The sequence below is a fragment of the Strigops habroptila genome, chromosome W, assembly GCF_004027225.2.
Source record: "Strigops habroptila isolate Jane chromosome W, bStrHab1.2.pri, whole genome shotgun sequence".
Classification (NCBI taxonomy): domain Eukaryota; kingdom Metazoa; phylum Chordata; class Aves; order Psittaciformes; family Psittacidae; genus Strigops; species Strigops habroptila.
Window position 1 is genome coordinate 37,305,176 of NC_044301.2, and position 23,485 is coordinate 37,328,660.

The 23,485-nt window shown below is 40.2% G+C and overlaps 1 protein-coding gene across 6 annotated transcripts; it reads right to left on the reverse strand.

Annotated features, from left to right (window-relative positions):
* Positions 1-136: 136 nt before the first annotated feature.
* Positions 137-23,170, reverse strand: LOC115619122 (mesoderm induction early response protein 3-like). Of its 6 annotated transcripts, none has more exons than XM_030511168.1 (13): positions 23,067-23,170; positions 22,318-22,342; positions 19,947-20,106; positions 17,439-17,573; positions 16,000-16,120; positions 14,724-14,809; positions 14,466-14,538; positions 10,936-11,087; positions 10,408-10,489; positions 7,905-7,999; positions 7,083-7,210; positions 6,756-6,898; positions 137-1,860 (listed from the first exon to the last, which is right to left on the reverse strand). In XM_030511168.1, exons 3-13 carry the CDS (start codon positions 20,043-20,045, stop codon positions 1,406-1,408), a joined length of 1,569 nt encoding a protein of 522 aa, XP_030367028.1. In that variant the 5' UTR covers positions 20,046-20,106; positions 22,318-22,342; positions 23,067-23,170; the 3' UTR covers positions 137-1,405. The 6 variants fall into 6 exon arrangements, with proteins under 6 accessions (XP_030367028.1, XP_030367025.1, XP_030367024.1 ...); XM_030511165.1 differs by having other exon boundaries at positions 19,947-20,092; positions 23,067-23,157; XM_030511164.1 differs by lacking the exon at positions 23,067-23,170 and adding an exon at positions 22,526-22,563 and having other exon boundaries at positions 7,905-7,996; positions 19,947-20,092.
* Between the last annotated feature and the right edge of the window lie 315 nt (positions 23,171-23,485).

The window sequence follows — 23,485 nt, forward strand, 5'->3', positions numbered from 1 at the left end:
TGCTATTGCATAAATGCTTCAAGGCAATCTTCATTACAGTGCTGTAAAGAAAGCTCCATATGTTGCATCTGAAACTCAGGATGTCAATACAGTTCACAGTACGCATAATAAATACCCTCTTCCCTTCCAAATATTAAAGTCACTACTTTCTAATTACTCAGCATAACCTTGAAGCAACTATTGCAAATATCACCAACACAAACTTAATCATTTCAGTAATGAAAACAAGTTAGTAGCAATTAAATTTGTAATACAAACAGTGCAAAGAAAAAGTATGGAGGGAAAGAGGTCATCCTACTGAATTAATGTTCTCCCACAAGAATTGGAAAAAACACTTGCAAGACAAACTTTGTGGATGGCTAAATTGCACTCAATGTTTAAAGTAAAAGATTACTCAAGTTAAATAGTTGCTTTTATGGGAAACATTTTTACTCATCCTTTCCTATTTGACCAATGTAGTGAAGTGCCATTTTTGAGCCAGTGACTTGCCAAAACAAATAGATGCAACCCACTCTGAAGAAAAACTTGGATACATACTTCAATGTTCTACTATTTTTATAAAAATGAGATAGTCCCTCAAAACTGTAACACTTTGAACTGCAGTGTTCCAAACCATTTAAGATGTCTTCCAAAACGTAGACTGTTTGTTTAAAAATCCTAGTCTGTGCAGACTGTAGCTTTTATACATCAGCTGCCTTAGGAAAGTTAAGTTATACAGGTGCATTAATCTTTAAAGTTGCGGACAAACCCCATCTGAATACAATAGCCTAAGATGCATCTGTTTAAGCTAGTAAGCTTAAAGTACACAGATAACTGGCAGCATAATTACTTCTGTGTAAGGTAGCCATGGCCTATAACTTTGCAACAGCATCCAAGTATAGGTCTTCATACTTATGTTAAGTCCCTTGTGCTAGCTTCCACCAAGATGAACTTGCTGGGTTTTAAACTGAAGTACTCTAGTATCACATGAGAGAAGGTTCCATTTAAAAAAAACATCCTTGTATGTTTGTGCAGTTTAAGTTAGAGAAACCCATCCCTGCCTTTATAAGAGGGTGGGAGCTACATTGAGCAGATATTAGGATCTGTACCTGTAAATGTTGTTACACTGCATCTGTTAGGGCAAAAGTAACTTAGACTAAAAAGCCACTCCAATCAGTTCAGAACTTCTGTGCTGGTTTTGAAATGGTGGCCTCTCTCTACAGTCCCAAATTCTGCTGAACATTTCCACATTTATGGACTGAAAAAAGAAATTACTCTTGATAAATCAAGATATAGTTCTATACATAAAGAGACATCACTGATGTCAAAATTCAAACTTCCAGTGAAAGACTAAGCAAACCTGATAGCTCCCATTAAGTTTACTACTACTGCATAAAGCACCCACTGTTTGTTTAGTTTTCCACAGTCATTCTGAGTGAAGGGCAGTATGTTGGTGAAGAGCATGGGTGCTGATAAAACCATTTGTCTCATCTGCAGATAAACTGAAGTCGGCCACTGAAACAGCCATTTTGGCACTGGTAATATGGTGTGTATGGTTATCAAAGTCCACACCAAGATTATTTACAGAGACATCATTCATGAAAGATTCTGGGACAGCAATTCCCATTTTCAATCTCTTCGCAGGTCTTTCTGTCTCCTCACTACATGTGTTCATTTGGTTTAACTCTGAATGATAAAAGCCAGTCTCAAATAAATTAAAACAATCGCTTTCACCACTGCTAGGCAAGTTTAGCAATTCCTCTGTTCCAACAGGCACATGATTAACTGGTGCTCGGGGTAAGCTGTCCATAGGAGGAAAGGCATCATCCAGGCAATTCACATCTGAATCATGGCAGACTGTAGCTACACTGCTTGTCAATGCTAGAAAAGATGAACACAAAATGTAAACAAGATAGTTGTTTATAGAGTTACAACAATGTCCTGGTTTCAGCTGGGATAGTTAATTTCCTTCCTAGTAGCTGGTACAGTGCTGTGTTTTAGCTTCAGTCTGGGAATAATGCTAGTAACACACCGATGTTTTAGTTGTTCCTAAGTAGCACTTACCCTGATCAAGGACTTCTCAGTCTCTCATGCTCTGCCAGTGAGGAGGAGCACAAGAAGCCGGGAGGGAGCAGAGACAGGACACCTGACCCAAACTAGCCAAACAGGTATTCCATACTATAGCATGTCACGCCCAGTTTATATAAAACTGGGGAGGGGAGTTCCCTATCATTATTATCAGCATTGTTATTGTTGGTATTATTTCTATTATCATTATATTTTACTCAATTTCAATTACTAAGCAGTTCTTATCTCAACCTGCAAGTTTTACATTCTTCCAATTCTCCTCCCCGTCCCGCCCAGGGAGGAGGGAAAGGGGTGTGTGTGAGAGAGCAAGCAGCTGCCTGGTACTTAAGTTAGCAGCTGGGTTTCAACTATGACAGTCCTTCTTGGTGCCCAACATGGGGCTCAAAGGGTTGAGATAAAGATGGATACGACCAGAGTGTGTTAAAACAAATTTGTTATAAGCATTCATTGTATTGTAATAGTCATTGGTCGCAATGTTGCTTCATTTGTTCTCAGAGTTCATGCTCACTGGTTTGCTATGTAATACTGCTCTTGTCATATGTGGTCCCTGTGGTAATGTTTATTCATGGGGCTTGGTCTTAGGTTATAATTCTGTTATACTCTGTAGTGCTGGGTTATGATGACAGGATTGCTGGTCATGAGACTAATGTGGTATGTGCACTCAGTATTGTCATCACCCTTGTCCCTCGGGAGCCATCTGGTGGGAACTACTAATGATTACACCTTTGGCCTTTTCTCCCCTGAAAGCCAACTGGTAACAGAAACATCTTCCTTCAGCTTCCTATATCCTCCTCCGGGATAATTACAGCAGTACCCGTATATTTTAAATATTTTGAATATCCTTTGTATAGCCTTGAAACCAGCATGGTTCTTTTGCTAGGAACCAGCACGTTGTTGAATATGGCTCAGATCTTGCTTAGGGTTAAAACAGCAAGACGTGGCTACTCCAACCACTGTAAGCAGCACTGTGGCTTGAAGGAGAAAAAGAGGGACTCAGAATCCAGTGACAGGCACCGTGGCTACTCAAACTCCAGCGACAAGGACTGTGGCTACTTCAACCCCTGCAACACACACTATAGCTACTCAAATCCCAATTGCAAGAACTATGGCAACTCACACCCTAGCGACAAGCATTAGAGCCACTTCAATTTCCACAAGAAGCACAAACTCTGATGACCAGTACCATGGCTACACAAACTCCAGCAATTGGCAGCACAGCTATTTTCATCCCCATAACACTGCAGTCCAGTACACTTGGAACTGACTGCCCCAGAGGTAGAAACACAGCCCTATCATCTGTCACAAACTTATGCAGAATGTACTGTAATGGGGTGAAGCTCTGGAACACCTACAATACATTGATGACATCATTGTGTGAAGCAATACAACAGAAGTAGGTTTTAGAAAGAGAAAAAAATAATCCAAGTCCTTCTAAAGGCTGGTTTTGCCATAAAACAAAGTAAGGTCAAGGGACCTGCACAGGAGATCCACTTTTTGGGAATAAAATAGCAAGACGGACACTGTCAGAACCCAATAGATGTGACAAACAAAGTAATAGCAACGTCTCCACCAACTAACAAGAAAGAAACACAAGCTTTCTTAGGTGTTGTGGGGTTCTGGAGAATGCACATCCCAGATCACAGTTCGATTGTAAGCCCTCTCTATCACGTGACCCGGAAGAAGAATGATTTCAAATGGGGCCCTGAGCAACAACAAGCCTTGGAACAAATTAAACGAGAAATAGTTCATGCAGTAGCCCTTGGACCAGTCCGGGCCGGGCCAGATGTGAAAAATGTGCTCTACACCGCAGCTGGGGAGAATGGTCCTACCTGGAGCCTCTGGCAGAAAGCTCCAGGGGAGACTCGAGGTCGACCCCTTGGCTTTTGGAGTCGGGGATATAAAGGATCCGAGGCCAGCTACACTCCCACTGAAAAAGAGATACTGGCAGCCTATGAAGGGGTTCGAGCTGCCTCAGAAGTGATCGGAACTGAAGCGCAGCTCCTCCTGGCACCCCGGTTGCCTGTGCTGGGCTGGATGTTCAAAGGCAGGGTCTCCTCTACACATCATGCAACTGATGCTACATGGAGTAAGTGGGCCGCACTAATTACACAACGAGCTCGAATAGGAAATCCCAGTCGTCCAGGAATTCTAGAAGTCATCATGGACTGGCCAGAGGGCAAAGATTTTGGGATGTCACCAGAAGAGGAGGTGATGCGTGCTGAAGAGGCCCCACCATATAATGAACTGTCAGAGAGTGAAAAGCAATATGCCTTGTTTACTGATGGGTCCTGCTGTATTGTGGGAAAGCATCGGAGATGGAAGGCAGCTGTGTGGAGTCCCCTGTGACAAGTTGCAGAAAGTGCTGAAGGAGAGGGTGGATCGAGTCAGTTTGCAGAGGTGAAAGCCATCCAGCTGGCCTTGGACATTGCTGAACGAGAAAAATGGCCAGTACTTTATCTCTATACTGACTCATGGATGGTGGCAAATGCCCCATGGGGGTGGTTGCAGCAATGGAAGCAGAGCAACTGGCAACGCAGAAGTAAACCCATCTGGGCTGCTGCATTGTGGCAAGATATCGCTGCTCGGGTGCAGAACCTGGTGGTGAAGGTACGCCACATATGTGCTCATGTACCCAAGAGTTGGGCCACTGAAGAACATCAGAATAACCAACACATGTATCAGGCTGCTAAGACTGAAGTGGCTCAGGTGGATCTAGACTGGCAACATAAGGGTGAATTATTTGTAGCCCAATGGGTCCATGATACTTCAAGCCATGCAACATATAGAGGAGCTTGTAATTTAGGGGTGGACTTGACCATGGATACTATCACCCAGGTTATTCATAAATGCAAAACATGTGCTGCAATTAAGCAAGCCAAGTGGTTAAAGCCTCTCTGATATGGAGGATGATGGGTGAAGTACAAATATGGGGAGGTCTGGCAGACTGACTATATTACATTCCCACCAACCTGCCCCAGCAAGCAGCAAGTTGCTTACATTGATGGAAGCAACCACCAGATGGCTCGAAACATACTCTGTACCCCATACCACTGCCAGGAACACCTTCCTGGATCTTGGAATACAATACTTGTGGCGACACAGCACCCCAGAAAGAATTAAGTCAGAGAACGGGACTCATTTCCAGAACAACTTGGGCCAAAGAGCACAGCACTGAGTCAGTATATTACATCCCCTATCATGCACCAGCCTCTGGGAAAATCAAACAGTACAACGGACTGTTGAAGATTACACTGAGAGCAATGGGTGGTGGTACTTTCAAACACTGGGACACACATTTAGCAGAAGCCACCTTGTTAGTCAACATCTGCCAATCAGGCTGGCCTGGCCCAATCAAAACTTTTACATACTCTAGAAGAGGATAATGTTCCTATGGTGCACATAAAGAATATGCTGGGGAAAAGAGTCTGGGTTATTCCTGCTGCAGGCAAAGGGAAACCCAGTTGTGGGATTGCTTTTGCTCCAGGACCTGTGTGCACTTGGTGGGCAATGCAGGAAATGGGGAAATCCAGTGTGTACCTCAAGGGAATTTGATTTTGGGTAAATATCACCAATTAACTCGATTTTATGCTGTTGACTGCTATATAACACTTCCATAGCAGTTTGAAGTCTTATATAGCGCTAGAAGTTTTCTATAGCAGTTAGAAGTCACCTCCAGCACTGCGGACATTGGGGCCTGAACCCAACTCCCTTTCGATCATCACTAACGAAGAATGAACTTTAATGAAGCCGGATGAGCACAGTGGTGATGAAATCAGAACTGGCTTCAGCAGACAACAATCCAGCACCATACACCATCTCTCCTGCCCTGAAAGACTGTTACAACAGATGAAGCCTAACATCATTGACTGAATGAACTCAGCAAACTTTTATAGGGATAGTCTGTAGGCTAAGGGAATGATATCTGTATGTGTGTATATATATATATATATATATATATGTAAAAAAAAAAAATAAATAATGAGACAGAAAAGGTGATGGTATAAAGTGGGGGACCTGAGCATGACATAAATGGTATGGAATAAGGGGTGGATACTGTCCTGGTTTTGGCTGGAATAGAGTTAATTTTCTTCCTAGTAGCTGGTGCAGTGCTGTGTTTTGGGGCTTTAGTCTGGGAATAATGCTGGTGACACACCGATGTTTTAGTTGTTACTAAGTAGCACTTACCCTGATCAAGGACTTTTCAGTCTCTCATGCTCTGCCAGTGAGGAGGGGTACAAGAAGCCAGGAGGGAGCAGAGACAGGATACATGACCCAAACTAGCCAAAGGGGCATTCCATACCACAGCACATCATGCCCAGTATATAAACTTGGGGGGAATTACCCTGAAGGGACTTATCGCTGCTCAGTACAGGCTGGGTATTGGTCAATGAGTGGTGAGCAACTATATTGTGCATCACTTTCATTTTCTCTTTTTTTTTTTTGTTGTTGTTCCCCATTATTGTTATTGTTGGTATTATTTCTATTATCATTTTACCTAATTATTAAACCGTTCTTATCACAACCCACAGGTTATACATTCTTCCGATTCACCTCCTCATCCCACCCAGGGGGGAAGGTAGGGGGGAGCAAGCAAGTGGCTGCATGGTACTTAGTTGCTGGCTAGGTTTAAACCAGGACAAACAGAAAGGTTTTGTGGGGGGTGGTTTGGTTTTTTCCCCTTGCTTTACCTGTCAGCTCATTAGCAGTAATAGAGTTCAGAATGCTTAGCTGTTGATCAGGAATGGTTTCTGTTCGAGTATGAGATGTTAAGGCTGAAGAATGTACTTCTCCAAGGGCTTCTGCTTCATCTACCAAACGATCCATGTAGTCCCTTAAAGAATATGGCATTCATAATGAGTTATTTAACAGAAAAACAAGGCCTAAAAATTATGATGGATTTAATTTCATTTGTAATAGGCACTACAGCATTACATTGCAATGACGGGAATTAAAAACTATATCTTCTACATTTACCATTTGCAACAGAAAACATATTCCAAGAATGTTTTACTTACGTAACTCCTGGATGATGGTTATATCTCTTCTTTCCAAATCTTGTTTGCTGAGCAAAGTAATCATAACGTTCTGACTTTTTCCACATGTAATAGAAAGCCACACACTCAGCAACTGTTCTGGTTCTTACCTAAAAGGAGGCAAGAAGAATTGACAAGATTAATGCAAAAAAGTATGTTTTGTACTCTCCCAAACCCCCCTATTCTTGCAATATTGTTAGTTTTAGTGTTCTAGTATCTGGAACAAACCAATTAAATCAGGAGACTTAGAAAGAGATCTATAGTTTCAAATTTCTTTACCAAGCATGTGGTCAAACATTAGAACAGGCTTCCTAGAGATGTGGTTGATGCCCCAAGCCTGTCAGTGGTTAAGAGGCATTTGGACAATGCCCTTAATAACATGCTTTAACACTTGGTCAACCCTAAAGTGGTGAGGCAGTTGGACTAGATGACTGTTGTAGGTCCCTTCCAACTGAAATATTCTAAGTATTACATTTGTTGTATTGTATGCATTATTGTTGTTTGGAATGCTATGGAAATACTATACTTCTAGGAGAGGAAGACATTTAAACTAAATCATAATATAAATACATAAAAGGAAGTAATATCAACAGGAGTCAATTTCAGAGATAATATATTGACTCATCTTGCAAAACCTAGCTTTTCCAATGATAAAGGAAAAATTAACACAAGAAATGCCAAGCTGGTTTTAATGTTGGTTCTTATTTCACTCTTCTGCATGGCTTCTGAAAAAAGTATTGCTTTTACACATTTTCAGCATCATTATCATCTATCAATTCTTCCATTTAACTGTAAAATACTAACCTTGTTTTTCTGTATGAGATGAAAGTCTTTTCCATAAATCAGGAGTGCATGTTCAAAACTTCTGCATTCTTCTTCTGTCCATGCTGTCATCTCTTCTAGACAATTGCAAAAGTAGCATGATAAACTTATTTTCATTCACTAACCTTTTACAGAGAAAATTTGTGTTGCTAATGTATGAATATCCAAATGCGCTCTAAATAAACCTTAATAGTTCAGTTACTTAGGTCCATGTTCTTTCTTCTACTGTAGATATCCTACCCGAAATCTAATGTTCTTGTTTATAACGACCAATAAAAAAAAAAAAAAAAAGGCAGCAAGATTATTTTTCTGACTATTTCTTCTTGCACCAGATACAAAGAACAGTGGCTGTTGAAAAAAAGAGTGAAAGAACAATCTCTTTAAGATAAAACTGAATTTTAGTTTTACAAATCAAAACAAAATCAAAAAAGTCACTAAGAATAAGAGTTTTAAACCAAAGTAGCTCGAACTTTTTGAGTAGGTCAGTTCTGTCTCAAGTATTGTTGCTATACTATCTTGATTATGGCTTTGTGTCTATATATATATCTCAAAGAAGGGATATTTTAGGCATCTTGCATTCATAATAGTGATCTGTTCAGCTATCATTTAAAGCTGATAGAGAAAATAAATGAAAAAAAAAGAACAATAAAAAACCACCAACAAACACATTTCAAAACATCTCTGGAAGCAGACACTAGAACAAAGACTTTTCTGTTCCCAGGTGAAGGTGATAATCATTCCACTACAAGGCTATTTCCTTTCTCACCCCATTAATTTTTCACTCCTTACTACAGATATCTCAAGTTTCAAAGAGAAGAGAAGATCCCCATGTAAAGTCAGTGAACTTCAGTGGGTAGAGTAGATCATAGCACAATGGTTACTCTAAGAAACAGGCCCTAACAATATTATCATCCTTTACCATTTTTAATGAGGGTATAAATCCCACCTGACTTGGGGCAGGGGGTGGTGGTGGTAGTGAGTACTAGTCCTTAGGACAGAATTTGGGGCAGAGGTATTTTTCAATCCTAAAACAAGAAACTAAATCCTAGAGGGGTATGGGGCTTAGGATACAGCCCTGCAACTGATACTTCCTTATTGTTTAGCTCTACACAATCTCTTGTAGAAGAGCTTTTTCTGAAGCACTGCTCTGATATTTCTTAATGTTCCCTTCAGCTTTACCTTAGATACTTAGTTTTCACAGTGCCTAACTTGTAAACAATCAAATTCCCTTTGGATCCAGTTCTGCGTAAAATACCAACTTATACCAGGGCTCATAGGCCATTTCTGCTTTATGCAGCACGTGTTAAAATACAGGACAAAGAATCATCTTTGCTAAATTATAAACTCTAATTTTTAAAGGGAATAATAAAGTTAGGGACTAACAAGATGGAAACTCATTTTCCACTGTAAACTTGAACAAATCTCTCCACACCCTACTAAGGACCTATAGAACTATACAGTAGAACCAGCTTAGGGTTGACATAGCACAATGTTAGCACAGTGATGAAGAGTGGGGCTCACTTACGTAGCCAGCTATGTTCTCCTAATTCTGGTATAAAAGTAATCAGATTGTAGGCTTAAACTAACAATAGTGTGTGTGCCTTTAAACTAACATAGTAAAATACAGCAAACTGTTCTAACTTGCTAACATGTACAGAGAAAGGAATGTTTGGCTGATGGGGGAAGGAACATCACGGGACTGATAACAACTAAGGAGACAGTAAATAAGACCAAGGATGCTAGCCTTCGAGATAGCAGAGTGGCACCCAACGTGGAACAGAACAGAAGCAAGGACATGCCAACTGCTAACTCAGCACTAGGACCTTGCAAGCGTGCGCAAGCACTGAGGTCATTCAGTAAACACAGTGAAGAAGACTATCTACAACCACCAGAGACCCCCACTCAGCAAAAACACACATGCGTAATTAGAATGCAAATATTCTAATTAGTTCCTGGAAAAGCTATGAATATGCATGAGTACGCTAAACATATAGCTGCTGCCGGCAAGTAATGGGTGCGCTCACCTTTGTGAAACGATTTGCGTGTGCACCCAGTGCTGCAACAAAGAATGCCTGCTTTCTAAAACTCCAAATTGAGTCTTAGAGAGTTTCTCCAACCGACTTTTACGGTAACAAGATTACAATTGATCATGATCTCAAAAAGATACTGTAATGTGGGTGTTAACTGCCTTATGGGAGCAAAATCATAACTCCCCCCATCCTTCTCAGTCTGGGCCGTTCTTAAGACGGCAATGGAGGAAAAGGGAAGAAAAGATGTAAAAAGCTGATCCTACAACCTTTAGACAAGTTGCAAAGTTCTCTAGCAGAAGTTTCTGTCTGTCCAACAGTCAGATTATACCTAATCTGTGCTAAAGACATCATTGAAAGATATGTGCTTGTCAATCTTAATCTTATTCAAGGTTTTCCTACACTTTTTTTTCCCCTCCAAATGCACATTTCTTAAAAAAGCAGTTACTCTCTCTTACCCTGAGATGCCTTTCCATTTGAGCAGTATCTCTCAATTGCTTCTTTAACATTATGGCTACTTTTGAGAAGTTCGTACAGTGCCTACAAAATAGAAGTCATCTTTAGAAAGAGTCAAAGTTTGCCAATATCCAATCTAAACTTCTGAAACTAGCCTTTCAGTGAGCATATCTAATGTAAAAAAGAGGATTTATCTTTATACAGGATAAAAATTTGAAAACAACCAAAAGCAAAACCATCCAAAAGTGAGGCAAGGTTTAATTAAGCAAATGTAAAACATTAAATTATTAGAAAAGCTGGATTTGTCAACAGCATGGCAATCAAACATCACAACACTGCCAACATTCAAATACCCATAATTTTAAGTATGTGCTTAACAACCCCAATAACATCTAATGTTAAAAAAAAAAAAAAAAAAGAGAGAGAGAGAGAGGAATTGAATACTGCTAGCTTTATAACACAAGGCAGAGAAAGAACACACATCAATTACAAAGCAATGTATCACAAACAGAACACAATATAAAACATACTTGTTCGTTGTCCCGTGTATGTAGTCCTTCAGGAATTCTGCATATCATGTTTTCATTTCCTGTTCTTAAGGAGGTTTCAAACAGGTATTCTTTAACTTTACTTTCTGAGATCACATCAGGTTTCCAAAGTAAATGGTCTTCATTTTCATAGGCTGTTAAACCAGAAATACATCAATGTCAGGTGTGACATTTTTAAGGTACGACAATAAAAAGCTATTTCACAAAGACAAGGAACAGGAATATAGAAATAATCAAATCAAGCACCATCATGCCATTTTTAAATTGGCAACTCACTTTTTCCCCCAAAAGCCTCAGTTAAGAGACAGACTCTGTAGTGTGGTATGGCAAAGAGATTCAGGTTCCATGAGAATAAGAGACTGAACTCAAAAGAGTCTTTACGGAGGAGGAGCAGCTTGTTGACAACTAGATGAATCAAGTCAATTTATGCATATGTATTCATCATCTTCATATAAATAAACTAGCAAAACCACTCTGTTATATTCAGCTGTTTTCAACAAATAAACTATAGTTTACGATAAAAGAGTGCAGGATATTAGTTTAATATTTCAAATAGCTACTTTTTTTTTTAAATATATATACTAACTGGTCATTTTCAACTGAAATTCACCAAAACTTACTTCACAGAATGGAAATCTAGGTCTCAACATCGTAATTTCTTTTTTTGCTCACTAACAACCAAATGCAACCTGTACATTCTATATTTTACAAGCAATCAGGATATAGAGTCCTCCTTCATAGTATACTGAAATTGTATGTGCACCTCTTAAATAGCTTATTTGAAAGACAATATATTGGAAACATTCAAGAGTTGGCCTGAACCTTTGTCTGTGCACACATTTAAATTCTAGATTAAGCTATAAATCCTTTACTCTGATCAGTAGATGTGATTAACATTACACATAATGCTTCATGTACTCTCTTGGCAATACAAAATTAGAGTTAAGTTCTAATACACACAAATATAATGGCAGTTACAGTAGAAGGGATGAATATTCTCAAACCTCTCATAAATCTGCAGGAAAGATTATTAAGGTAAGGAATAAAATTGCATCTCCTTTGAAAGTTCTGTTATGACTTAAGAACATGGAAAGCTTTTAAACACACACATTACAAGTGTAAGGTTTATAGAAGAGCACAACTGCCTTCTAGCACAATTCTGGTAGCTGGGACTACATAGCAGAAATATAAACCCCTGTTTGTCATCACAAGCTCTTCAGGGAGCACAGAAGAGGCTTTCACAGAAACTTCCACCCATACAGCCAGGTCCAACCTCTCCAAACACTGCTGACACTCAGCTTCAACCTCTTATCAACCAAGACAATCCAGCACTTCCTGCTGGAGTCCATGCCCAATATTCTCAAGAGGAGCTCCTCAAGTTCTCCCATCTGGGAACTCTCTCTTTGCTCTTGACCATGCCAGCAGACAATACTCTCACCAGTTCTCTCTAGCACCAGTCCATTTCAGAGAAAGTTGTCAGATTAACACCTTTCTGATCATTCTCTGGATATTGGCCCTTCTCTAGTCCTCAGCCAAGGAGAAGTCAAGATGTGTAAATAGTAAAAGGACTACCCAGTTAAATCTGGTTCTTACTCCTCCATTTCTTACAACCAGTAAGCAACACACTTGAATCCTAGAAAATGGGAAACTTCCCTAGGTCTCCTATGCAACACAAGAGATGCCATCCAGAGGGACCTTGACACACTTGAGAGGTGGGCCAATGCAATCTCTTGAAGTTCAACAAAGCAAAGCACAAGGTCCTACACCTGGGTCAGGTCAATCCCAGGCACAGCTACAGGTTGGGCGAAGTGATTCAAAGCAGCCCTGTGGAAAAAGACTTGGGGGTGTTGGTCAATGAGAAACTGAACATGAGACAGCAGTGTGCGCTCACAGCACCATATCAAAAAAAGAAGCATGACCAGCAGGTTGAAGGAGGTGATCCTGCCCTTCTACTCTGCTCTTGTGAGACCCTACTTGGAGTACCGTGTGCAGTTCTGGCATCCTCAACATAAGAAGGACATGGAGCTGTTGGAGCAAGTCCAGAGGAGGGCCACGAGGACAATAAGGGGGCTGGAGCACCTCCCATACAAAGACAGACTAAGAAAATTGGGGCTGTTCAGACTGGAGAAGAGAAGGCTGCATGGAGACTTCATAGCAACCTTCTAGTATCCGAAGGGGGCCTACAAGGATGCCAGAGACAGACTCTTCATCAGGGACTGTAGCGACAGGACAAGGGGTAATGGGTTTAAACTTAAACAGAGGAAGTTCAGATTAGATATAAGGAAGAAGTTCTTTACTGTGAGGATGGTGGGGCACTAGAACAGGTTGCCCAAAGAACTGGTGAATGCTCCATCCCTAGCAGTGTTCAAGGACAGATTAGACAGAGCCTTGGGTGACATTGTCTAGTGTGAGGCATCCCTGCCCATGGCAGGGAGGGTGGAACTAGATGATCTTAAGGTCCTTTCCAACCCAAACCATTCTATGATTCTATGTTCACTTGCTAATGCTTCCAGATCCATCCATGCTAAACGTTCTTCTCTATTGCAAAGGATCATTCTTCAAAAAAGCAGTCAGTAATGGTGAAAAGACTTGATATACTTCACTAGAATTATATTCCCACAAAATTTTACAGTTTGAACACAATTAACTTGCAGAAGAAAAAACAGAAGGCCTTCATTTATTAACATATCCCCCCCAAACCGTTCCTTGATTTCACAGCTGTTTCACCCATGAGGAAGTTTCTTTCAATATTTACTTTTTTAATTCCACAGCTATGTGTGCTATACTTTTCTCACAACGAAGGTTTCTAAAGATACTAAATAAAACTATTTAATATTTTTTTTTTTTCCTACTGTAGCACAATTACAGTTTTTAAACTAAATTTACACAGGAAGAACATCATACTTAAATCATCATATTATTTTTAAAAGATAAGGTATATCAGGACCTACATCATCTACTCATTCTATGAAAATTTAAAATAGTTTATTGCTTTGTTTTTCATATTCATTTTGTGACCCATGCTGTTATGCTTGCCAAAAAACAAGCAAAGAAAAATACTGTTTTGAAGATCTTCAATGTAAGCTAAATTGCATAGCCCAGTTATTTCCTTCTTGAAACAGTTTGTTGCCTCCTAATATTACTAGATACTTCAGAATTAACACTGTAATCCATCCTCCTAGGTCTTCTTGAGAATTTCCTCTCAAAGTTGCAGAATCACAGTTCTGAGATACAATTATGTGGTTGTGTTACTTCAGTCATCTAGGGTTTGTTTTGTTTTGTTTGTTTGGTGGGTTTGGGGTTTTTTTTGTTTCTCTGTTTTGGGGGGGTTGGGTTTTTAGGGCTTTGGGGTTTTTTGTGGGATTTTTTTATTCTTTTTTTAAAGGTCTCCAAGACTTTAACTAAGCCATTTAATTTATATTATAATAATTTATCTTATAAATTTAAGCAACATTTTTCCATCAACTGGTATGTATAAACATAAGATAAAAAGTAAAACAGTCAGAACTTACCCCTTTCATTATCATGGTATCTGCCAAGGTAAGGTGGAATTTCAGCTTGATATTGCAAACCAACCATTATTTCCTGATGTAACAAAAGTCACAAGAGAATGGTATTAGCTAAATATTCTGTGTATGGAAGCATTATAAATTCCATTAACATGGCATTTCGCAAAGAATTCCAGAATTAAGGTACTATAAAATATCTTAATGCATTTTTCTTAATAGCAAAGTTTTTCTTAACTTGTTTTTTAAAGATATAGTTATTACCTTTCTCAACTCTTCAGATGAATTACCGTTGTCTGCCTCTACGCCTTCACCATCCGATTCCTTATCTCCATCACACATAGTGTTTGCTTCAGACACAAAGAAGTTTGGTTTTAGCTAGGAAGAATTTTCAGTTCAAAGAACTACAATATATACTTTACTTTTGAAAGGAGCCCCCGATTTTATTCTGGGAGACACTCATCATAGATCTGTTGATCTATGTTTCTATCAAACTAGCATGAAGTCAGAAAGCACTAGTACTTGTATATTGCAGAACTGAAACATTTATTATTATTGCAACTGAGAGAATCTGCTATGTTTCTAACACTCGAAAGGAAATGAGATAATTTTTCTTCATGAATTTTCAATGAATTTTATACCTTATAGAAAAGGTATGAGAAAACCAGAAAACTTCCAGGGCTATGATTCAGCCCCAGGTTAATCACAAAGAAAGTAAAGTTGAAGGCAAGTCTTTGAAGGCAAGTCTTCTCAAGGAGGAGGAGGGGGGGACAACAGCACATCCCCTTTATCATCCTCCTTCTCTAGAGGGATGAAACCCCACAGAAAAAGCTCAAGATACTCATCAAATTAAAATAGTGATAAAAATCCTCCACGTTGCCTATTGTAGTTCATTTATTCACTGGTGTACTAGAGTTGGAGCAATGAAGAATATCTTGTCCAGGTTGGATAACTGAACCACTGGTTCTTGGATCTTTCCCATAATAGCTCCATGGGTAGAGAAATTTTGGTGATCATGGGTTCATAGGCCCCATCCCATATAAAACCACTTTGACTCATGAAGCCCTATGGAAAACTGTTGAATGTGTGAAGGGAAACAATCACAAAGAAATCACATCCCAGTTCACATCCACAGGCTGAATGGAGGAGTCGCTGGCTTAAAGGAGCAGGAAGTTTTAGTAGAGAAACACTGATTTAAAAGGAGTTACATATTCATGTCATTCACTAACATATTTAAAATCACAAAGAGTGTTCCTCAACATGTTAACTATAATTATGAAAAGTTACTGTATTTGTAGAAAAATTAATTGTATTTGTGCTTTGAGCACAGTACTAAACATAGGTCTTTTAGGTAATCGGTAATACCAACCAAGAACAACATTCACATACAACATCCTGCAAAGCACTGTTTCTCAATTCCCAATAAAGTCAGCACTGCCGTGCAATTCTGATATTTTAAACTAGGAAGATACATACATACATATATATGTATAAAAAATGCTAAGACTTTTAAGTACTATTCTAAAATTAGGTTTCCCACATCTTAATGGCCGAGGAAAGAAGTCGGTAGCCTCATGTGAAGTAACTGATGGTGTCAAGTCATCAGCAGAGGACTGTGTTTCTTCATCATCACCCGATAAGAGGTCTTTAGCAATTTCCTCCTGTATCATTAAAATAAAAAAAAAAAAAAAAAATAAAAAAAAAATAAAACCTCAGATCAACAATTAAGTATAGACTGGTGAGCATTTAGATTCAACAAATTGTAGGTCACATTAATTAAAATTATTTTACCATAAGTAATTTTAGCAAACTATCCTCTCAATTAAAAAGCTAGCTCACTCCTAAATATCAGAATATAACTATTTAGAGTTGAACACAAAGGTTCAATTTCCCCCTTGTCTTCTATTAAAATAAATGCACAAGTATTAACCTCTGCAAGCATCAATCTCAAATGTTCCTCCAACTGCTTCCAAAGGAAAAGGCCAGTAGAAATCTTTATAATTCTGTCATTCTTTGCATCACAGATATACTAAAGCTTTAACAGGCTGTTACCTCTTAAACTTGGGGGGGGGTGGGAGGGGTGAAATAAATAGAACAGCCCCAGGCACTTTTGTAAAATTTTGCTGAGAAGAGTTACAGATAATAGACAACCCATTATCTTCCCAAATCACACACACAAAAAAGTTTCTGTAGGTTAAATAAAAAAATTAAAAAAGGAAGACAGAAAAAGCACACTTCCTCCACTAGCAGACATGTTTGAACCCCTCTGTATGGAGATTAGGGAGAGAAAGAACTGTATTGGACAACAAGCCAACTACATTTCTGTAGCCTCAACACAATCATGACTCCTAATGAGAATCAGATGTGTAGAGCCAGCATTATACCCTACTTTCTGGAGTCTATAATTTCATTATAATTACAGGAAGCATAAAAAAGGAAAAGGGGGGGGGAGAAAAAAGACATATTACTACCTACAGATTTTATAAAACAACTACTAGTTGCATATGCCTATTTCTGAACATTGCATACATTAAAATAAAATACAGATCTACAGAAAAACCCTACTCCTATGCAGCAACAACAACAACAAAATCTATTTAAAGTTCTCTGGATGTGCCTTAGAAGAACTATTACCTTATTAATTTCTCATTTGTAGTAATATAGTGACACTAAAGTTGCTATGCATGTGTGCAATAATTATAATTAGATTCAGAACCTCAACATCCTTGAAAAAGAATGAATTCAGAGTAGAATCACAGAATCATAGAATCATTTAGGTTGGAAAATACCTTTAAGATCATTGAGTCCAATCGTAAGCCTAACACTGTCAAGTCCTCCACTAGTACAGTAACTCTTAATTGTATATTGAAATTGACAAAGATATGCATTTTGTAACATCAGGAGGTAGCAAAATATAATTTAAGGTCACGTGGATTTCTGCTCTTAAACCATAATATGAGGAAACCAGTTCTGACTTACTTTATCTAGAGTCATATCTGGAAGTTCATCTGCAAGTTCACTTGGAGAGCTATTCGCACTGGAACCAGCTATAACTGGAATTGCAGGTTCACAGCCATAGAATGCCAGTAAATCTTCCAGTGGCATGTTTCCTTCCTAATACAGAAGGATTTACAAACATTTCAACATATTGCCAAATACTTGTAAGCAGTTAAGGCCTAAAAGAATAAGACATTTTTAAAAACTTAAGTAAAAACAAGCAAAAAAAAAAAAACCACCCCAACCAAAAAACAACTTAATTGAAAGCAGGAATCTTGATTAAAGATCTAAAATATTTTCAGGTACAGGACTGAAATAATTCATAGCCATGTCTCTTAGCATATAATGAAGTTCCATCAAGCTGCGTGGTTCCAAGTTACCGGCTGGGCTGAAACCACGACAACTAGATTAAACTAAGGAGTAGTTAAAAATTTGCTCTTTATCTATCTGATTCATACTGTAGACCATGATTTGCCTATATTTCTTTAATACAGAAGATATACTAGAAACACTAACAATTCCTCTACAAGAAAGCAATGCAGAAAAACTTGAAGACTTTAGTCCTATATAGTTACAAGCTACAAGTATGCAAAACACCACAACAGTAAACCAGTTTTGGTCAGTTTCTCCACAGCTGACACAGGCCTGTAGGGAAGTGAGATTATCTTTGTATTCTCAGAGTTGTCTGGCCAATCCATTCATAGTTAGCGCCTCCATGTCTGTCCAGCTCATTATTGCCAGGGTGTTGGCATACACCATCAGTGCACTTCATACAAACTTTCACCACATGGACCGCATGCACTGGATATCATCCAGGTCTTCGGATACCTGGCTGTCAACCAGGTTGTTATAGATCACCCCCACCACCAATGGACCACCACCAATTTGCTTCAGGAATTTGCAAGTTCTTCCTTGAAGGGATACCTGTCACCACCAGAGACTCCTGCCCTTTTTCCAATCCCTTTGTCAATGGCTTCATCCCTAGAAAGAGATCCCAGCTGCTGGGCAGCTTCCTTACCCTCTAATTCCTGACTAATGATCCCCAGTGAGAATTTGCTCACCTGGTTGATTGCTGGAATCTTTTTGCATATCTCACACCTCACTTAGGGATAGGAATCAGGTAGTTTCTGTCTCATTTATGATTTCAGTCCCTTCCTCCTCCTGTTCTTGTGACTGCTCTGCTGCAGAACAGGCTGCCTCTTCTGATTCTCTCTCCTGCACCCTCTTAGGAGAGGCTTCTTCATCCCTTACTAAACAAGTTGACTTCTGCTTCCATTTCTTTTTAGTTATAGGGGTGACTGATATAGTTGAAGACTGGGTCTCTGGTTTAGCCACAGTGTCTGTTGGTATGTTTTCAGATCCAGAGACCCTCTCTTCGAGGGTGCTGCATAATATCAAACAGTGTTTGGTAAGTACAGGCCAGGCCCTAGCATGGTGCTATAAGTTGTGCCTCTTTGGAACACCCAGGGTGTCCTGTCCTCCCCCCCCCCCCCCCAACATTCTATCACTTCATCATTTGAGAGTGAAGTTCCAGACCCCCTGAGATGAAAAGCTTTCTAGATACCTGCCCATATTCTCCCACATGCCTTGCCACCCATGACCATACTGCCATGGGGCCTGGGTCATTTTCTAAGGTTAACAAGCTATTGAGGAATAAGCCAAAACAATATTCCTGAGAAATACCAATAGAACTATTTTGACTACACAAGGATGTTCAAGATACTGAAAAATTATTGTAATGAGGGAGAAAACATCAGAAGGTGGTGAAGGTGCCATTCTGTATTTCCTTCTCAAGAAACATCTCAGAGGAAGAAGTATAATTGTTAAGTATAATTGTTACTTGTCTTCATGTGATGGTACCCAAAGTACAGTAATGTCTTCAGTACAGAGCCCAAACACTTGATTAAGCTCAAGACCAGTGTTTTAATAAATCTCCCAGGCAAAAAAAAAAAAAAAGCTCCTAAGTGCTACAGAGCACAACAAACACTAAAACCAGTCTTTAACAGCAGCAACAAAAGTAACATGACATATATCGGAAACTAATATTGAGAACAGATAAATCAATATCATGACCAGCAATGGTTAACAGATATAAATTCCTTCTAATACACTCTGGTTAAATCTGTTATCTCAAATCCACCAAATGCCAAACTGGTGAACAGACACAGAACTACAATTTATGTAGCAAATGGATGTGACCCATCATGTCCAGAACAGGACTGTATTTCCAGATTGGAAAAACAAAATCCAACCAACAGAATGAAACACAGCTAGCTGTCACTTAATAGTATGCAAAATGTATAATTTCATCTTATTAAGCTTAGAAGTAAAATTAGATGATAGGACTCTAAAACCCAATTCAGTAATTTCTCTTCCAAAGTGAAAGGATTATTAAATGAAAAAGAAGAATCTGAACTTAAAATAACACTAATATCTTTTCACTAAGAGGTACAACATATGTGGACATTTAGGAGAGCAAGTCACTCTTACCTTTTCCAAATCTTCAATTTCAGAGCTGAAATTTTTGTTTTCTTCCATCATTTCCTCTTCTTCAAGAGTTCGCTCATCATCACAATCATGTACCAGCATTTCAGCAGAAGGGTCAAAGTCATGATCCTCAGACGATAAAGAGCCAACTATCAAAACAACCCTGATTTGAGTAATTTTTCTTTTTTATATATACACCAACTATGTTGAAATTACATCACAGAAAAAAAATAAGGTTGCATGAATTTTTACATACAGGGTCAGAACTCTCAATGGAATAACTGGAACAAATTCCTAACTACCTGACAAATTCATCTATTTTAGCTGACCTTTCCTTTTTGTACTTGTAAGTAATAGGTTCACTTTTCTCTCTTGCAGCATAGAGTACTTGGGAGAAGTATCTAAACTACTGAAACAAAGTTTCAGAAAGTACAATCCCAACTTAATATTTTACTAAATAAAAGATTGTACAAAACATCCTTGAAACCATCGTTAACGTATAAAATCCACATGTCACAAGATTTCAGATGCTGCAAGAGACTGATTTATAGACTGATTCTATTTATATGATTTATATGGTAACTAGCATAGTTTTTCACTGATAAACAGCTAACTTAAGTTACAAATCAGCTTCCTACTAACAGCAAAATAAGCAGCAAGACTCACTTCAGATTAGTTTAGCCTCACAGATGAGATCTTTTATTAAAGCTAATTTAATTCTTAGCCCTTGATCTAAGGAAGAACATAGAGTTTCAAGAAATATAGAGGAAAATATAGCAGAAATAACACTTCTGATGGATCACATAAACTAACAAGTCATTGTGACAGCTCTGTGGTCCAACACACACTTTTGCATTACTCAAGAGGATACTCATAAGTAATCAAAAAAGTACTATTAAGTGCATTTTGTCAACTGTTAGAAAGGTTATCATTAGACTCAACAAGTTTTAAAGATGCAAATATTCTGCACCACAAAGTCGGTGTTCTTAAGTGAACATTACTAAAATACAGGGTTACTTCATTCTTTAATGTTCACTTAAGAAAGACTTAAGAAAGTCTTTCAGGATGAAGAAACAGACTAGGATATTTCTCTTTCACTTCTGGTTTCCCCTTCTAGTTCTTACATACTTGTGCTCTGTTGCAATTCTTGGCTTACAAGCAGAAAAGGTTTATTAAGAATTATTTCCACATAAGAATTCTTTAGAAGTTTTGAATGAAATAACTACAAATTTCCAATGCTAAAAAAAAAAAAAAAAAGAGGAAAAAAAAAAAAGCAGCAGTAACTCTCTGCACTGCTTCTAGCCTTCAAGGACTTCAAGGAGACAGTTGTATATACTAACACTTCTGAGTCTTAAAACATCTAATTAATTTTTCAGCAATTATGCTAAGTGTTCATTCCTTCTATGCAGGTAATTAAAGTAAGCTTTGTCTATTTAGCTAGCTTAAGACAATACTGTGACAATTAATCATACCACAGGGAAACATTCAGGCCAAAAATGCTTTTTATTCACATGCTACTCATTATGGTCTCAGGATAGCTGATAATACTACTCAAATTATGACATCACATGTTGAATTTTTCTACTGTTGACCATTGCATCCTGATCCTATGGCTTTTAAAGAACTGTCAACTGCCTTAATATATACTTACATATATATACGTATGCTCAAGATTACTGCTTCCAATCACTGTTCTAATTCATTTTATGTTTAACTCAAGTGAAAGTTCTAGTCCACTCACAGACTTGAGATAAAAGTCCCACTTCTTTAGTAACTCTGAGCACTCAATATCTCATTTAAAATATTTAAAACCACATTAAAATAATGCAAGCTCGATAATTTTTTCCCCCCAAGTTAAAAACAGCCAATGCTGAAAGCAGTTACACAGAAGCAAATGCATTCCCCAAATACTTCTTCATGGGTAGCCCTGCTAATGTTTAATATGCTTGCTTGTGTAAAGTATTCCAAAGAACCTTAACAGCAGATAAGCCTTAACAATTATGTATCATTATGATTTTAAGCGTTTTCTGATATTATCAAGATGTCAAAAATTTACACAAGCCTGCAGTTATGAGCAACAACAGAAGCAGTCTCTCTCCAGGCTACATGGCTTTTACTGAGATGCTGACTTAAAAATGCTACAAAACTTTTTAATTTTGGGTTCCAGGCAGCCAATTACTAACTGCGACCAGAATTAAAGGAAGAACTCCACAGCGCACATCTTCTCTTAAAAAAATCGGACAGGTGGTTAGTTACATGAAGTGTTAGGAAAGCTACGAGGCAACAGGAGGCAACTTTGAGAAGAAGCGGGAAGGAGAGAGCGGCATGTGAGCAGCAGACTAGGTGCTGGGACAGGAAATGGATAAGGACGAACCTGGGCTCGAACTCCCAAAGGAAGCCTGCGGGGAGAGGACAGAACGAGGTGAGACACAGGCTCCCTCCAGCCCAGCAGCAGGTTGGGGGCCTCTATTTCACGTCCCCGCCCCCCCCGTCCCCCCAGCTACCCCCTTCCCCCACCGCCCCCCCCTTTCCGCCGCTCCACGCTCCCCACCGGCCTCGTCCCCGTCCCTTGCTCTGCTCACCGCTGCATCCCGTTCACTCTCTCCCATCCCTCCTTCTCTCGCTCGCTCGCTCCCCGCTCACCGCTCTCTTTTCCTCCTTCTCCCCTAGCAGAAGCCGCCCAGGAGCCGCGCCCGGCCCGACGCTCCCACTCCGTCCGGCCCCGGCGGGACATGACGGGGACAGGCAAAGGGAGACGGACCAGCCCCCTCTTCCCCATTCCCAGCTCACTCCTCCTCCCTACCGCCAGACGTTTCTCCATCGTCCGCGCTCCGGCGCCACGGCCAGTTCGTCCCGCGCCCTCTCGGGACCTGGCGCGACGGCCGTTCCCCCCCTCCGCGTCCGGCCGCTGCTTGTCGGCCGCTCGCAGACTGCGATCCCAGCACCCGCGCTGCACGGCCTAGTCACGCAGGCTCCCCCGCTAAGGCCAGCGCTGCCAACCGCCGAGCCGCCCCAGAAGCGCTTTATGGGGATGGTGAGGAGTGTGCAGGGGAGCGTGACGGCGGCAGAGCCGCGCATGGAGCTAATTGAACCCCAACGCCCCAGCTCCCTTTCCCCACTTACCTCCGCCATATTGGGACGATCGGGTTGAGCGACAACGCTGCACCAAGTGCCCGGATGGAGCCACTAAACCAATGGCAGCCACTGAACGCCAACCAGAGTCAGCCAGGGAGGGAGGAAAAAAGAGACCCCGGGCGGGGGCGGGGGCGGCGGAGGCGGCGCGGCACCCCACCCCACCCCACCCCACCCCACCCCACCCCACCGGCGCCGCAGCTTCCCGCCCCGGTTGATGAAGGTGGCCTGCTTCGCCCGGAGAGGGCGCTCGGCGCCAGCCGCGGAGCCCAGGCCTAAGTGGCGCGCGCCCAGCCGCCCGCCCGGGAAAGCCTCGGCCAGCGGAGGCTGCCCGTCCCGGGGCGAGGCGAGCGAGAGTCGCTGGGGCCCTCGCTGTGCTGCCTCAGGGGACCTGAGGCTGGCTGGAGCCC